Source organism: Trachurus japonicus, chromosome 1 (genome assembly GCF_045865225.1).
Source record: "Trachurus japonicus isolate A0001 chromosome 1, Traja_1.0".
Taxonomy (NCBI): Eukaryota; Metazoa; Chordata; class Actinopteri; order Carangiformes; family Carangidae; genus Trachurus; species Trachurus japonicus.
In genome coordinates, this window is record NC_140907.1 from 11,459,509 (window position 1) to 11,477,294 (window position 17,786).

General features: G+C 40.8%; 1 protein-coding gene across 1 annotated transcript; it reads left to right on the top strand.

Annotated features, from left to right (window-relative positions):
* The first annotated feature begins 808 nt into the window (after window positions 1-808).
* Window positions 809-17,636, top strand: card14 (caspase recruitment domain family, member 14). Its single transcript, XM_085771385.1, has 20 exons — window positions 809-1,189; window positions 3,628-3,765; window positions 3,854-4,179; window positions 5,979-6,128; window positions 6,252-6,371; window positions 6,778-6,903; window positions 8,880-9,032; window positions 9,127-9,249; window positions 9,674-9,771; window positions 10,985-11,040; window positions 11,244-11,304; window positions 11,545-11,761; window positions 11,848-11,974; window positions 13,263-13,503; window positions 13,629-13,692; window positions 13,783-13,903; window positions 14,259-14,423; window positions 14,981-15,099; window positions 15,582-15,697; window positions 17,056-17,636. Exons 1-20 carry the CDS (start codon window positions 973-975, stop codon window positions 17,261-17,263), a joined length of 2,946 nt encoding a protein of 981 aa, XP_085627511.1. The 5' UTR covers window positions 809-972; the 3' UTR covers window positions 17,264-17,636.
* Window positions 17,637-17,786: the final 150 nt, after the last annotated feature.

The window sequence follows — 17,786 nt, forward strand, 5'->3', positions numbered from 1 at the left end:
ACAAACCTACTGCTATGACTATGGCAATGGGCCAATTTGCCAAAATGTTGAACTATCCCTTTAACAAAGGCGCTACCTGAGCTGTAAACATTTTTACAGTAAAAAGTTTTATTTCCCTATAGATTTACTACAACCTCTTGTATAACCTACTGACTACAGTTTTCAGTAATAGTTATCTTGATGGTTTTGATTTGTTTGCACAAACTCTTTACAGCGCAGTTAGAAGTAAGTTCACACATGATGGTGGCAAGTTAGCAAACAGTGTAAGAAACCCTTTGACCTTGCACAGATATCCCCCACCAACCCCCCCTCCAACCTTATTTCCTTCTTAAACAGAGGACTTTGAACTTCAGTGTTCAGTTGTTTGCTCCTGTCAGTGGTGTGGTATGTGTGTTTGCCTTACTGTCTTATCAAGGCAGCTAACAAACTGTCTAATGTTTCTGTGTAACGAGGAGTTCATTTACACCTCAGGCTCCAGCTGCACTCCCTTCAGCAAACACACCTGGATTCATTCATTAATGAAGCAAACAAATGTTACACAACTGCCAAGAGTGTTAATGAAAGAGATATGATGCGCACTTAACTAATGGTTTTCTGTGTGTGTGTGTGTGTGTGTCCATCTGATATGAGATTGTGTGAGAGATCCTATGTTTCAGCTCTGTTTATGCCAGCACACACACAGTTAGTCCTCTGTTGCATCACATGTCCTGTCTTACAGGTTTTCCTACACGCCCACACATAAACACACACACTTGTGGCAAAAACACCCACGGGGCGTGGAGAGTGGCCGGCCCCTTTTCATTCGCCTTTTTCTGCTTCATCCGGTAATGTTTGCTTTTCAGTCTGCTTCCAGGATTGGCTCTGTGACAACTGTCTGTGCAGCGCAGGGTGTGTGTTTGTGTGTATGTGTGTTTGTTTCTGTCGGCTCCAGCTGTGTCCGGTCGTCACGGCAGCAGACCCGCCACTCTCAGGATGTCAGGGGAGTGCGTTCCCTGCGAGGGTCCGGACCTGAAGAGTATGGGCGAGGAGGAACTGTGGGAACTTATTAACGACAATCGTCACCGGATCTCCTTAGGGGTGCGGCCATGCATCGTGATCCCGTACCTCAGGCAGGCCAGGGTGCTCACAGAGATGGATGAGGATGAGATTGTCACCTGCCACAACCTCACCAACCGCTCCATGAGAACAAGTGAGATTAATGTCTGAAACCTATTCACCTGCAAAGAGTTTATGGAGAGCTGTTAGTCCACCTCAGTCTGTGGCCGGCAATGTGGACTGTGTTTACTGTGTTTTATTTGTTTGCACTGAAAGCAGTGCAGAGACAGAGACAGTTCCATCAACACCTGCAGTATTGAGAATAGATATTTTAAGACAGGCATGTTATTTCAGAGTATTATTCGTTCTAGTTTGGCCTGCCTAACCAAATTTTTGATGTGATTACTTTAGTGCAGCGGTTCTCAAACTTTTTTACATCAAGGACCCCTAAACTGACACAAATTAGACCACGGGCCACGGTTACCACGGACTCCCCCCATTGGACAAAATTTTGAAACAAACACCAGAAATACACAAATATTTGTTCTGAGACTGAATAATGTTACTTTTTTTTTAGTCAATGTAGGTTCAAATTGAATTTTGGGAAACATTTCAAGAAATGTCTGGAAAAAAAGGTGGTGAATTTTTAAGAAAAAGTTGGGGACCCCCTTGAACCCTCTCAAGGACCCCTGGTGGTCCCCGGACCCCACTTTGAGAACCACTGCTCAGGGATACTTCTATCTGTCTATTTATAGGGAGAGTGGGGTAAGTTGAGCATAGGGGCAAGTTGAGCCACCCCATGTTGCTAGGAAACTATAAGAAAAATTGAGCATGTTACCAAATATTTCAGAGGAAGTCTGTGAAGGTAAGAACCACATGGGTAAAGTGGTTTGACATTTATGTCCAGACCAAAATAGATAATTATACATGAGTTGTGGTATCTATGAGCTACAACATGATGTAGTAAACCCAGCATGAAAGTGAATCATTTTAGGTGTGGGGAGTAATAAAGTCATAAGTTGGCTCTGGGGTAAATTGAGCTACCTGCCCGATGAGTGTATTTTGTCTGTACATGTACTAATTATTAAATCAAGATTTAGATGTTGATGATTACAGTAAGTGTGTTCCAGAGAACAGGCAAAGTTGCAAAGTTGTCATTCAAGCTTAATTTAAAAGAGAAAGATGACGGATTCTTCCCAAGATGCAATATAATCACAAAACTCCCCAAAGCTCAGTGAGTCAGTGTCTCAGCTGCAAGTCCCAGCAGTTTGTGTTCACCTGCAACCTGGACAGGTGGAAATACTGAGTAAAGGGGGAGGTGGGAGATGGATGGTAGGGAAGGAGGGGATGGCACAACTTACCCCATACACGGGGTAAAGACCACTTTTTTGGACACGCTATATTATCAAAATAGTTATGTTTACAGTCATTCTGTTTGTTTGTAAGGACGCACGACATCCTGAAATATATGTATAGTTAGCAACAAAACTATAATTGTCTTGATGTAGTGACTATGAAAAGTGGCTCATCTTACCCCACTCTCACCCACTGTTCTGCCTTTTATTTCATGTGATGCTGGGACAAACTCATTTCCCCACCTCAGGGATCAATACATTTTAATTCAATTTGATTCAATTCAATTCAATTTTTGTGGGGAAAAAAAAAAGTAAAAATGGGGGAGACCAGGGATGATTGTTACACTTTTTGTCTTATCTCCTAAAATTTGTTGTGTTCCTCATAGGGAGCTCAAACTGCAAGTATAGCTTGTTGTGACAGCGACCATGCAGAAGTAGTTAAAAACAGGGAAACATTTGTTCTTTCTGTGGTGGAGTATTTGTTGCAATTTGAATAAAATTACTGGTGTTATAATTTCCTGTAATAATACTTGCTGTTATGACCAGTAGCCTGTAGGCCGGTTAATTGGTGGCTTTTTATTATTATTATTCTTTTTATTCTCCCCACTTTTTCAAGTGGTAGAGCTCAATAGGCCTATTATTGCATATTTCGTTATATGTTCTTATTATTTCATTAAACTTGATGCCTGAATGCGAGTATTAATAGCCTTTTTTTTTAATGTGACGGGCAACCTGAGTGCATCAGGTGAGAAGTAGAAGGGGGTGCATGGCCTAAAAAGTTTGGGAACTACAATTTGCAACGCTTAAACTTCTCAGTGACTGTGGAGCTTCCTACATGTTTCCCCTGCTTTCAGTTCAGTCCTGAACATTTTATTTTTATCATTAAAGGTGATATTTGGGTGTTTGTCTTGTCTTCTAGTGCCCAAAACGTTGAATTGACAAAAAAAAAATAACGTGCATGCTCCCTAGGTTTAACGAGCTGTTCCCTCAGTTGTCTTGCATTGGTGGTGCAAGCAGTGGTTCATTTGCATTTAAAGGGACAGGAATAGCTGTGGAACCGCTGCTTTAGAGAGCAATTGTCACCTTGACATCTCACTGAAGAAAAAATGTAATGAAGATTTTTTTATTTCTGATATAAGATTGGTCAATAACTTCATGACCTTCACTGTTTTAGATTAAGTCAACTCAAAGTTTAGGATTGGAGTTAGAGGTATGACTGCTTTCTCCTCTGCTACAGGCTATATGTTGGATCTACTGAGGACTCAGGGGAGGAACGGTGCTGTGGCTCTGCTGGAGAGTTTGATGATCCACTACCCCACCCTGTACACCCAGATCACTGGACGCAAACCCAGCACTGAGCCTTCAAGATTCAGTGGTCAGTGATTTTAAGTAAATTTAAAGGAATGTGTGATTTTTTATTTTTTTATTTACCACATTACTGACCTGCAGTGCTCTCCTCACAGGGCTGATAAAGTACTCCGAGCTGACAGAGTATCTGGTCAGAGCAGTAACAGGGATGCAGCAGGAGCTGCAGGAGGCCCGTCACGAGGCCAACAGGATGACGGGGCGCTGCGCCGCGCTGGAGTCGGAGATCGGGCGGATAATGGAGCAGGAGGAGAAGTCAGGTCGAGTTCAGGCCGACAATGAACGCATGAGGAGACAGCTGTGCTCTCTGCAGCGTGAAGTCACCAAGCTGAAGGATGAGAAGTGCGACTTGTATGTCCGCTACACAGCAGCCATCGAGGACAAATCTGCTGTCAACAAGCGCCTCCATGATCTCAACTTACAGGTGAGTGATGCTCAGGTCTGTTCGTTAGCCGAGGAAGCTTTAAGATAAGTTTCTCCTCCTTGAAACACAAAGCGGCGATCTCAGGGGAAAGTCCTCGGAAGGTCAGTGTTTTTTTTGTATGTGTGTGTGTGATCAAATTTTTATTGAATTTTTCCAGTTCATTTTTTAGAAAAACAAAAACAACAAACAAAAAAATAAAACAAAAGGCAAAACATACAAACAACAACAATAAACACACAGAAAAACTACATTTATAATCCAAATATCCCCCCCCCCCCCACACACACAGGTCACCCCTCGAAGGTCAGTGTTAAACAGAAATCTGAGCGTTGCAGTCTGATGTAAACGAAGAAGATCGTGCTACGTTCAGGGAGGCACACAAGTGAAAATAGTTGTGTAACACAATGGCCGGGTTTAAACTCCAAGCCTCTGTTACAAACTGAGGGTGTGGGGTTTGAAAGATCAGGTAGATAGGGTTTAACATGAGATGCTCAAGGGAATTATATGAATTGTGTGCACTATCCAGCATTCAGAAGCTTCACCATTATACTGTTGAAAGCCAGCCTATTTTTAGCCTGTGACTGACCATTGCACAACCAATAGCATTGTGTGACTCTGGATAAACAGTTCAAAAGGGACGGAACAGCAGATATCAGAGGTTGCACCCATTTTTCTTCCATGTTAAAACCTACCGTCATCATCATCATCATCATCATCACCCAGTGTCACCAGACCACCAGCCGTTTTGACAAAGATGCTGTTACAGTATTTAATGCTAGTAACGACTACTGTAGCCTCAAGTAGAGAAGAGGGTAAAGCTTCAGTGCTTTCCTAAAGACACTCCCAGATTCATTCATTTTCAGACTTGTAGTCATCAGACAAATGTGAGGCTGACTCACTGAAGTAACATCTCTTCTTTATTTATTCATGTTTAGGCTTTATGTTTTGCATTTTCTTAGTTTCCTCTTGAACCAAAACATATTTTATGCAACTTTTTCCACATATGCAGCAAAAAAAAGCTTTGATGTTTAAAATGACTGGAGTTCCTCCATCCTGGACCTCAACTGCTGAATTTAGAAGTCTGTGTGTTTATTTTTTGGCTCACAATATTAACATTTTGGTCTTTTACCTCAGATTTGTTGCACTGTATAATAATAACCAGTTGCTCAAAGGCTTTTGTAACTTTTGCCATTGCTACACAGCCAGTGATAGCATTAACAGACAGTTTTCCTCTTGTTGTAAGCTCAGTATTACAGTACACCAAAAGCAGTGTCCAAAGGTGTGAATGCCACTGTTAAGTCTTGTCTCAATCACATGTTTAAGTCACTGCAGCCTCCACTGTAGCACTGCTCTTATTTTGCAAAGGCAATAAAAGCTGAGGCTTAAATAGCATACCAACTTTATTTATAAAGCACCTTAAAAACCCAGTGGACCAAAGTGCTGTACAAAAACCAAAAATTAAACAGAAAATACACAACACACATAAAATTCAATAAAATACCAATATATGAAACCAATAAAACAAGTTAAAACATAAATGACATAAATGACACCACCAGCCACTCTAGGAAAGAAACCAAGTTCACCACCTGCAAAGAAAACTTCCCAATTGCCTCTTGAAAGAATATCACTTATATATATGTATGAATATAAACTAGAATTAGAGTTCAACATTGGGGATCAGATTGTGGGATCACTGGCCAAACAATGCAAAGAATTTGTGGTGATTTTGTTTTTGCATCTTACAGAAAAGAGGATACAGTTGTTCATCAATAGTTGATTGTCCTCATTGGTGGCAGGTGTACCAGCTGCAAACTGAACTGCAGAAATTCCAAAAGGAGAACGAGTTCCAGAGGCAGCAATCGCTCAGATGTGTCTCTCTTGCTGAGACGCAGGAGGAAGTGAGGAGACTGCGCTGCCAGCTGGTGAAGGCAGAAAAACTGGACCCAGTGAGAGCAAATCTCTTTATATTTGTTGTATAGGATCATTTATGTATAATAGTGAACCTTCATTCACAATATTTAGAAGGTGAAAGAGTCAGCGCCTCATGTGTTTCCTGCTTTCTTCATCAGGCTCGGCAGGACATCCTGGCCCAGGACCTGGCGGAGGCCATAGACAGCCAGGTGGAGCTTGCAGAGCAGCTCAGATGTTACAGAGAGGAGAACGAAAAGCTGCTCAGGGAGAACCAAGGGGTGAGTGTGTTTGTCTCTCCTGGATCAGGAAGGAAGGAACACATCTTTTTCCTATCTTCCTTCTTTTTTCTCTCTCTTATTTGTTGTGTTTTTCCCTTGTCTCTTTCCCTTTTCTGCTTCTTTTCCTTTTTTCTTTTTCTATTGGTTGATCTGTTTTAGTAATTTTGTATTGGAGAGGAGGATTTTAGCTATATAAGCCTTTTGGACTTCTTTTCCTCTCCTGCACAATTATTTGCCTTTGTGTCATTAAATATAATTTTTGTTTTTATCATTGTGCATATAAAAAAAATATATACATATATATAAACTCTTCCACCGCAACATAGCCGCACCATTTGAAATGTGTAAATAAGTAGTAGCTTAACAAACAAGTGACCACATGTGTAATGTGTATATTTGTTTCCAGCTCATGGAAAAGAAGGAGTGCCTGAGCCTCCAGGTGCAGCAGCTGACCCTGGACTGTAACATGCACGAGCAAAAGATCACCATGATCCACAATCAGCTGAGGGAGCTGCAGGCAGAGAGAGACCAGGTACTGTAAGAGACACCAAAAAGAACTCTTCCATCGTTCATGCTTTCCTGTCTTTGGTAAACATAAAAACAGTATTTGCATTTTTAGAGTCTATTCTCATAGCTACCGTGGAACTGGTCCTCCTTCACGTCATGCTGTTTGTTTTTAATGATAAAATGTCAAGCAGTCGATTGTCAGCAGTGCGGCTGAAGAGAATATTAGTTACCAAGCAGCTGAGCTGGTTCTTGCTGCCTGTTCCACACCTGTAGCTGTCATTTATGTCAGTGGTTAAAATCCCCTCCTCTGGAAATATGTTCCTATTATGTTCTTTGCTGATGGAGAAGTATACTCATTTCTCTCCTTAAGAGGTGAGCTTTTCCCCTAGAGACAAACAGAATGAGCCATTCTGAGTCAAGAAGCCACAAGCAAATGACTTGACAGCTCCTGGGTATAATTAGTGGTTCATGCTTGCTGCATGGTGGATGACACACTGGATCTGCATTAGCATGACTGTGGTGTTGGCATGCTCTCACTCTTACATAAGCAAGATTAGGAACAAAGCTGTTATGTTTGAGTTTTCACTCTTGACCCAAAAGAGTTTGGGGACAGGAGGTTGGAGATGGTGAGTTGGTGAACAGGTTGAGATTTAACAGTGAGGAAAATTACGGTTAAGAGGAAGCAGCAGGATGGAGGAGCATGGTGGGATGTAGCAGGGTGTGCTGAGGAGAAGCTGGTGATATCATAAAAGACATCTACGTATACGTATATCTTCTAATATCTATTAGAAGAGGTCAAGTTCAAGAATTTTTATTATCCCCTAGGGGCAATTAGGCTCACAGTCAGTAGTAAAAAAAAAAAAACATAGAAACAAGCGTGTATGACAAGACAAGAAACACATCAAATCACAAGATAATCTTAAAGTACAATAACACAACTGGTTTTCAACATGAAAAAACTGAGCCATTGATGCAAGGACTGTGACAGTGAAAGTCAACTTCTAGTTGTATTGCTTCACTAGAGACCACAGATGGACTGAAGGGTCAGTGGACCATCATGCTGGTGTCAACAAATCAGAAATGCAATCAACTAGAAATGAGAGAATATGCTCACTGGAGCGCATCAGTACAGCTGTAGAAGCTTCTACACTGATACACCAGAGGGCTCATCAGTGCCAGTCAGTATCTGTGGAAATGCAATATTTGAAACTGTTGTAGAATCAGCTGGAAGTGACCCCTAAAGACAAACTAGAAACTTAACTGTACAGTGTAATTAAAAAACCCAACACAGAGCTGAAGGTTCAACACCCCTCAATCAACACTGGAATTCCCCAACAGATATTTGATCACATCCAACGTCCAAGTGTATTTTTTGGGCATTTTTGCCTTTAATTGATAGGTGGAGAGAGCAAGAGGTTTTCTGTCATGCTTTATAAACAATGCAAGGTTTATAACTCAGACATAATCTTCGTTCCAAGTTTCTGCCATGTCTTGTTCCTTGTTGGTCAACTGACAAGAATGTGTGAGGAGATAGATAGCTGCCAGACAGAAATACTACCATGCCATGTGCAGCACATGCCTTGGTGGCACCAACTATTCAAACAGTTTCTCACATTACCACATTCATCACAGACGTCCAGCATTTTGTGGTTACTGTAACATGACGGCTCCTCTCTCTTTGCTGCAATACGGAGAGATATGGAAGATCTTTGTACCCACAGCCATCAGATTTTTTTATTCTTCTTCAAATGGTAGAGGAGCTGACAGACAAATTAATTTCCCTCTGGGGATTAATTAAGTATTTTGTATTCATATTTGTTTTCGTATGATGTATGGATGGATGGATGGGTGGGTGGGTGGGTGGGTGGATGGATGGATGGTTGGATGGATAAACTGCTTTAGGTTTATCTTCCTGTCTAGCTGCATGAATGAGGACTGTTAGTGTACTGTGTGGTGTTGATAAACCATTAGCCCCCCCCACCCCCCACCCCGTGCTTGCAGGCGTACCTGTCCAGAGATGAGGCCCAGGCCGTGATTGCCCACACCCTGGCTGAGAAGGACACCCTGAGGTGCCAGCTGATGGAGCTCCAGGAGAGGGTCCTCAGCCCCCGAGCAGCACGCTGCTCCAGAGAGCTGGAACCACAGAGTTCTAATGTAATTTTTCCACACAAACAAATCAGCACACACGTACACACAACACATACAGAAATAGTGATGAGGATACTGAGCCTTGTGATTTTGCCTAAAGGAAACAGAGGAGAGCTGGGTGAGCTCAAGGTCCAGCAGTGAAGAATCCCAGATCCCCAACAGACGCAGACTTTGCCGCCTGGATGCAATTAATCCCTTGTCACTGAGCTGCTGCCCTTCAGAGGTGTGTGTCTGTTTCAGATCCAGCTGCAATTATATTATTGGGGCTGGTTATTGATTCTCTCTAGTTTTTTGAATACACGTAAATGTGGCAAATCTGTATCAACTTCTGGTCAGATCCCAGTTTTCCTTTTCCTTGACCATTAAATTTCTGAACTACATATAATTTTTTGTTTTCTTAAGTAGAGCTGTTACATATTTATCACTTATACTTTCAGAGATCTTGCATGATTTGCTGAAATGAAGATTCTGTATATCCGTTTTTATTTTCCACAAATAATCCAATTGTAATAATCCAAAATGAAATATAAAATGTTAATGCTCAGGTATATCAACACACCCAGCCATACACAGATTTTGTATCTGTTATATTTTGAAAAATGTGGACATTGTGATGACCTTTTGTTTGTGTGTGCATGTGTATGTAGAGTGAAGATGCTGCTGCAAGTGTCCGATCCCGAAATGCAGAACCACCCAGTTCAGATTCCCTCCGTAGAAGGGTGGAGGCTCTCTATGCAGAGTGCAGGTGTGTGTATGTGTATGTGTATGTGTTTATTTGCATACAGTGTACCTCGCTATGCATGTGTTTTGGCCTTTGAATGAACAGCATTATTAGACCTATTTTATAAGGCTACTACTGTAGCAGCATTTACAGCCCCCCACCAGGAAGGATGAGATCTTCTATTGAGGTCAGAATTCCTTTCTGTTGTTGTAACATGACGCAGCACCCTATTTCGGGTGAATTATCGATTTACAGGAACAACAGCCCCTTGCCTTCATGTCACATGATTCACAAGAAAAACACAAAGGTAAACTGTGTTGAGGACCTAAACTCACCTAAACCTAGTTTCTATGTAGCAGAGCATTCCTCAGTTCTTGTGTTACTACAAGGTGTTGACCAGAAGCTATAATTATCCCTAAGCCCCAACCAATCTCTTACCTCACACCTAGCATACTGATCTTTAGTTTAGTTGGTTTTTTTTTAGTTTAGTTTTAGTTTATTTCTGTCTTGACTCGTCACCTCATTTTACAATAGAAATTAGATCACACATAAATACATCAGCTAGGCAAGGTCTTTAATTACAACAAAAAGAAAAAAAGACATTTAGACCAAAAAGGTGTAGGCTGAAGCTTAGCTTATTTTGCCTACCCTTTTTATAAATCAAGTTATACTCAAAATATATAAATATCAGCAAATAACAGAACAAACAACAAACAAATAATAATAATAAAACTAAAAAAGAGAAGGAAAAAAAAACGCTTTACAGCATAGCAGACCTCACAGCATTACTCGTATACTGGTATTACTTGTTATAAATTGATCACTCTATTTTTGAATATTTTTTAAATGAGACTATAGGTGCTGTATGTTTTTAAATCATTCTCCAGATTATTCCATAGATTGACAGCTGTTACCGTTGTACATCTTAATTTGGTGTTGGTTCTGATTTTTGACTTATTGAAAATACGCACCCCTCTGAGGTTGTATGTTTATTGAACATTTTCTGAATACAGTCAGGCAGCATGTTGTTGTTAATTTTGAACATAAGTTGTGCAGTTTTGAAGTCCACCAGTTCTTTGAATTTGAGTTCATATGTATTTATTAAAAGGTACAAAAGCTTATCTAAAATACTAAACCCAGACCTGTTTGTTTGTGTGGGACAGACACAGACAAAGAGACATCTGACCAGATTTTCATGTAACTGACCTTTTGTTTTTTGTTTTTTTTTCTGTTGTAGCTTGGAGACAGCAGAGACCGATTCTTTACTGGATGACTTTGTCTTCCTCCCCTGTGGTATCTATCTACATAGAAAACATATCAACTGTTCTTTTTTGTTTATAGGGTGGTGGTGGTGGTGGTGGTGGTGATTTGCTTTTTGGATTTCATTAGCTATTGTACAAAGTTGGCCATTTGCCAGGGCTGTATAGTGACACATTAACTCTGGCACCTTATTTTACATTCTTGCCAAGTCATTCAACAACTTCTCTTTTGTTTAGTGGGCAGTGAGGACATGCAGACATCCAAGCTGTGCTCTCCGCATGACTCCAAGTCTGACAGGTGAGGCAGACCAGCATTGTTACAAATAAGCTTCATATTTTGACGTAGAAGAGATGACAAAGCATTTTCTAAGGTAATACATTACGAAAGCAATGAAAGTATTGAACATTGAGCGAATAATCTAATCAATCTGTTCAAATCTGTACAATCAACAATGTACAGTGTGAACAGTGTAGGATCCTTACAATAATCAAGGTTTATTACTGAAGCATTCATTATCTTTCCCCTAATCCTCCCCAGCCTGTCCAAAACCTCAGCCCCGCCTTTCCTGATGCGTTCCCGTCCAAAAGCCGTTCGCATCAGCGCCCGCGTTCTCACCATCTCCTTCCGGGGGGCAGCGCTGCTCAGCCAGCTGGCGGTGGTGGGGGGAAACAAGACGGGAGTGTTTGTGCATCAGGTGACAGAAGGGAGCGCTGCACATACTGTTGGCATCAGCCGCGGGGCACAGATAGTGGAGGTAGGTGCAGGTGTACCTGAAAACACCTGTTAAACTCTTCCACCTGTGGTGGTGGTGGTGTTTCTCATCGTGTCGTTGCTCTGCAGGTGAAGTATGAGCAGAACCAGAAGGCTCTGAGGATGGTGCTGGAGGATTCCACTTTAGAGGAAGCTACGTGGGCTCTGGGCCAGGTGACGGGCCTCTGCCACCTCTCCCTACGCCCCAGGCAAGATGGTATGTCCTGCAGCGTGTACATAATACAGCTTATGGTCAAAAGCCAAGATGGTTTCTCTCATCATGTAGCATTTCTATTCTGTTTTACATCTCTTTCTGTATATTTCTCCATTCTTTTTTGAAACTTTCTTTTTATTGAGTTTTCAATTATTTTTTCAACAATAAAGGACAAACAATGAAACATAAACAGAGAAAAAACTAAATCATATAGAACAGACAGGTTGACAAGGTTGACATAGGCATACATTAGAGCAAATGGGGTTATCATTCACACAGACAATGAGTTACACGTTAGAGAATATGAAGTCCACTTTTCCCAGTACTTGGCAAATTGTTCAGCTCGTAGTATATTTCTCCATTCTGTAAGCCAAGATGGTTTATGTTATTATGAAGTAATTTATATTTGATGACATTTTGCTTGATAAAGACCTACTTCACCTTTAAAACGCATTCTACTTTATCAATGCTTTACGAATTGAATTGAATTGAACTGAATTGAATTGAATAATAAGTACATTATTTTACTATTTTATTATTTTACTTACCTTCAGTTCAGTAACATTGGGACTATTTAGATGTCATGTTTTTTTTTTTTCTTTACCTTTTTTTCCACATATTGCAAACTGTTGAATCATCCCCTCATCCTCTCAGCACACAGAATTGTTCTCTGCACTGCACTTTGTCAACAACAGAACACATAAGAAAATATGTATATGTACTGTATAATGTATAATGTAATTGAACTTAGCCAAAAATCAGGCCAAAACAGTAGGACCAGGAGTTAGCACTGAGTCCCTGCACTTGGTCTCATAATAATAATAAATAATAAATATAATAATAATAAATAGTGAAAAATACTCTGGGTGCATACAGAGTATATATACCTACAGTGATTTGTGTCTGAAACTGTCATACAAGCTTGCAAACAACAACAAAAACCTGGGCGACCAGTCAGTCCAGTTACACATTCCAGTTCCTGAAATGGTCAGTTGCTCTCGTCACCTGATCAAATCGAAATCAGACTTTCCTGGAACCAGGTGTGACGGCAAAAATTTGCAAATACAGCAGCTCTGATGTATCAGTGTCTTTTTTTCCGAAATATAATTGATTGATTGATTGACTGATTGACTGATTGATTGATTGACTGACTGAATGACTCACTCACTCACTCACTCACTCACTCACTCACTCACTCACTCACTCACTCACTCACTCACTCACTCACTCACTCACTCACTCACTCACAACTTTGAGGTTTTGGTGAGAGTGTCCTCTGCCTGTTGTTCAGATTATGAGGCTCTGCTGCAGCAGCTGCAGAACAGTGAGATATCATCAGGAGACTCCTTCTACGTACGTGTCAACATTTCTCTGGCTGCTGGCCCCAATGGGACCCTGGCCGTGTCCTGCAATGACATCCTACATGTGACCAACACACGACCCTCTGACACTGAGGACATGTGGTATGCCAGCCAGGTTCACCCTTGTCAGCTCCTGGACCTCCAGAGTGGAACCGTGCCCAACTATTACAGGTCGGTACACCGGTGAGGAATGTGATGTAAACATGTGGCGAAGAGGAAAAGTTCAGGTTGATGTTAGTCAACAGAGAGTCATCAGAATGCATGAAAGTGAAGTGGCTGATTTTATCTCCTCTCAGGGCACAGCAACTTCTTATCCGAGCCATTGAGGACATGAGCTTTCAATCAAAGAAGTCTCATAAAGTAAGAATTATCTAACCGCTTCCAAAATTACCCTTGACCCAAATTATATTCCTCTAACTCTTTCCTTTGAATATATTTCCTCCTCGCTAGGCCGGGCATGTCATGGCCCAGAATAAAGAGAAGGCAGTGAGGATTGTGAGCACCGGGCGTCAGGGCAGGAACCCATTTTGGGTCAGTGTGGAGGATGAAAAGTCCAAGAGCATAGAGTCAGGTATGCACACAAGCATCAAGATACAAATCTGTACTCTGCAAAAACTCAAAATCTTTCCAAGAATATTTGTCCCTTTTCTTGTCAAAATGTCTAATTTCTAATCAAATTTTCACTTGTTTTCAGATAATTTTCATTTGTTTCCAACAAATTTTCACTTGAAATAAGTACAAAAATCTGCCAGTGAAAGCAAGTTTTTTTTGTGCATGTAATAAGGAAGAAAAACTTAGATTTTTTTCTACTTATTTCAAGTGAAAAATATGCTTGAAATAAACAAAAAGCTACATTTTTATGTGATAAGTCTTATTTTAAGTATAATGAGATTTGTTTTGACTTTGTTATATCCTTCCCCCTGCAGGTGATACATCTGCACCCAAAAGTTGTGTAACTCTCATGCCCTACACCCTGGTCACTCCCCACTACCCACCCATCTGCAGACCCATCCTACTGCTGCCCACTGTCCTGGGGCGAATACTGGACAAGAAGCTGGCAGGGTGGCAGGGATTTCAACTCTGTCAACCTGGTGAGAAAAAACTCTGTTGTTGTATGCTGACCTGCTGGAGCATAAGCCACTGTAAACACATGATTAAAAACAGTAGGAGTGACATACGCAGGTGGCTGCAATGATAGATAAGTGTGTTTGTGTAGACAGACCATGTGTTTTATTGGTCAGTCTATTTATGTCTTTCCTCCTAATTTCCTGCTGTAATGGAAGTTTGTTCAGCTGACATCATAAACAAATGAGCTCCCTCTGTGTTATTTTTAGGCGTTGTTGCTTTAAACTAGGAAGGAAATCAACCTGAAATAAACTAAATAAATAGTAATAAAATGTTATAAAAGGTAGTCAGTGTTTATCTGTGTTCCCTGCAATCATAAGATGTTTGTGAGAAAATTGGACCATTACTATAACAAAGGACAATTGCAGAGATCTTTAGAAGAAGAACACAAAGAGAATGCAAGAAAAGTCATTTTTTATTTGCTTATTCTCAGATAACAAGCTGATATACATGTAATCTCTTCTTCTGGCCCGTCTGCTTCTGTCTCCTCTCCCACTCTTGTTCTGACTCTCCTGCTCCACAGAAGTGCTGAGCACCTGTGAGCATGCAACCAGACTACAGAGGTCTGAGATCCTGGAGGAGTGCGAGCAGGGGAGGAACCAGTGCTACACCCTGCAGAGTGTCGAGAAAGTCATGAAAAAGGTCAGAACATTAACTCCAAATAATATCAAAACTCCCAAGACTTGAAGTACAGTATTTTTAATGAATTTTTATGACTCCAGTGAGTGCAGCTTTTCCTAAAGTAACGTGGTCTACAGTAGATCAAGTTCAAGAATTTGTCATTGTCATTATTCATACACATAACGACATTTACTTCAGTTCCTCTCAGCATAAAAGCCTCTCAATTAAAACAAAGAGTAATTTTGTATGAATGTATCTGCCAGTATCATCATGTTAAAAGTTTGAATCTTTAAAAATAGATAATCAAAACCTACAGAAAATGACAGGTTACAGCCTGAATGTGTAGATTATTTCTATTTCCTTTTACTGTATATGCAGGTTGATTTTGCTGCCATTCAAGTACTATGGGATACTGAAGATTGTAGAAATTAAAAAATCAAATCTTTTAAAGCATCTTTACTGTTGCATTTAAATCTTGCTCATTCCACTTCCTCATCCTACAGGGGATTCACTGTGTGCTGCCGTTAGGCCTGGACTGTGTACGTCGACTACAGCGGGCGCAGATCTTCCCCATCATTATTTTTATCAGTCAGACTGCAAGAAGTGCACGTAAGCTGAGGTAAATTCTTCCACCTCCTTCATGCAAACACTGACAGATAGCTGCACAAGGCTGATATCACGTTTAGATCATCACCGTCACGAGCACTGATGACCTCGCTGATACCTGAGTTTCCACTGATAGACAGTTTGTCCTTAGAGTTACCATCCCAGGCAGCTGGACTTATGATTTTTTTTTCTCAAATTGCACAACTGATAAGCACCCAATCCCTCCGTCCAATCAGGAAAACCGAGCAGAACTATGCAAGATATTTACCTAATGTTTCATTTTTACCGTCATTAAACAGCTTGGGACTAATTGTGATGTTGGATAAATCACTTGTGGGAGAGTGGAGGCTCTCTGCCTTCCACACCGCTGCTGAAAACCAAACCTGCATTCAGAGCCTCGGACCCGGTGTCACAGCTCTCATCTCTGTGGCACCGCTATTCCGCGGCACAACTGGTCTCGTAAACTGTAATCTCTTGTTTATGACAGATACAACTACACATATACACACATCGTAACATCTATGTGATAATCCTCGATCCACTGATTGTTTAGCAAAGGCTTTATTGAAAACAAATGCACACGACGAGGAGGGTGAGCAAAACAGCAGAGAAGTGACCGAACTTGCAGATTCTATGATGCAATTTATAAATCGTAAACCGTGTAATAAACGGGATAATGTAGAGTTAATCTGTTGTTAAGGAGAAATAAAGACTGAGACATCCTTCATTGTAGCCCATACAGTCTATGATCGTAGCTGTGCCTAGGTCCCTGGTAAGTCCTGGTAGGTAGATGGGGCTGCATGATCAAATCACTTATGTCATCAATTACTGTCTAATACTTACCAGATATACTCAGATTTTTTATAATTTTGCCAAAATGTTGCCAAAAACCTGGGATGGTACCTTTAAATTGACATTAGCTCCCAAAAATGTATGCGGAAAGTCAGCCTAGATCATACTATGGAAACGAACATTTACTCTTGATTAGTTTCTGTTCACATGGTCTCTTTGCTCACGCGTTACCTTGATATTATATAATAGTTGGCACTGCTACCATCATTTTTAGGTTTGTCACACACAAACCAGGAAGTAAATGAATCTAATTAATGAAGGTTGATGAAAAAGGTTATGTCCTCTTGAGTCTAAAATGTGTCACTGGAAAAACTGGTATCACTGCCTCTGTGAGGATTTCTCTCTGAACAATTGTCGATACTTTGCATTACATAATAGAGCCACACTCTGAGGGAGTGACATCCAAACCTCGCAACAGTGTATGATTTTTTTGGAGAGCTGGATGATTTTTAGATTTGTCCAATTTTATTATTCACATAATTGTGTAGTTCATTTCCTTCATCCCTCCATCACTTCCAGGTCAAAGCTGCAACGCCACGGCCGGTCAGAGGAGCAGCTGCTGGCATGTTCAAAGAGCGAGGAGCCGTTGCTGGACAAGCTGCCATGTCTGTACCACAGTGTCACTCCGGACTCCTGGAGTGACCACACCTCACTCCTCACCAGCTTGCGCACTATTATCTGGGAGGAGCAGAAGAAGATTGTCTGGGTGGAGCCTGACCTGTTGTGAAAGACTGAGTAAAGAAAACAGAGAGAATATAGAAGTAATGGGAAGCATTTCTCAAGGGGCTTTTATTATTATTATTATATTATATTATAATGTTTTTTTTATAAATAAGAGTATGTATCTATGATACTTCTGAGTAACTGGGTGACTAAAGGACTCTCACAATGATATAGATGAAAGTGAGTTTTAAGCTGTATCACCTCCTGTTTTAAGGCATAGGTAGGGTTTATGTCTGTATTGCTACAGACATAAACCCTCATAAAACTGTATGATTTCTTACAGTATGTATTCCTACTGAATCTCTATGATATATTGTTGTTGACCATTTCCCACTTTGAGGGACTTTCTTTCATTGACAGCCATTGGGATGCTTGTTGTTATTTGTTTCATAAGACTTTAAATTGATATTCAACTGCAGTGCAGAGTATGATTGAGAGTCTACATTATCAGAGATACTGTATGTACGGTATGCTGCATTGTGACAGATGTTACTAATATTTCTCCCTAACTGGGCCTCTTTCTCTCT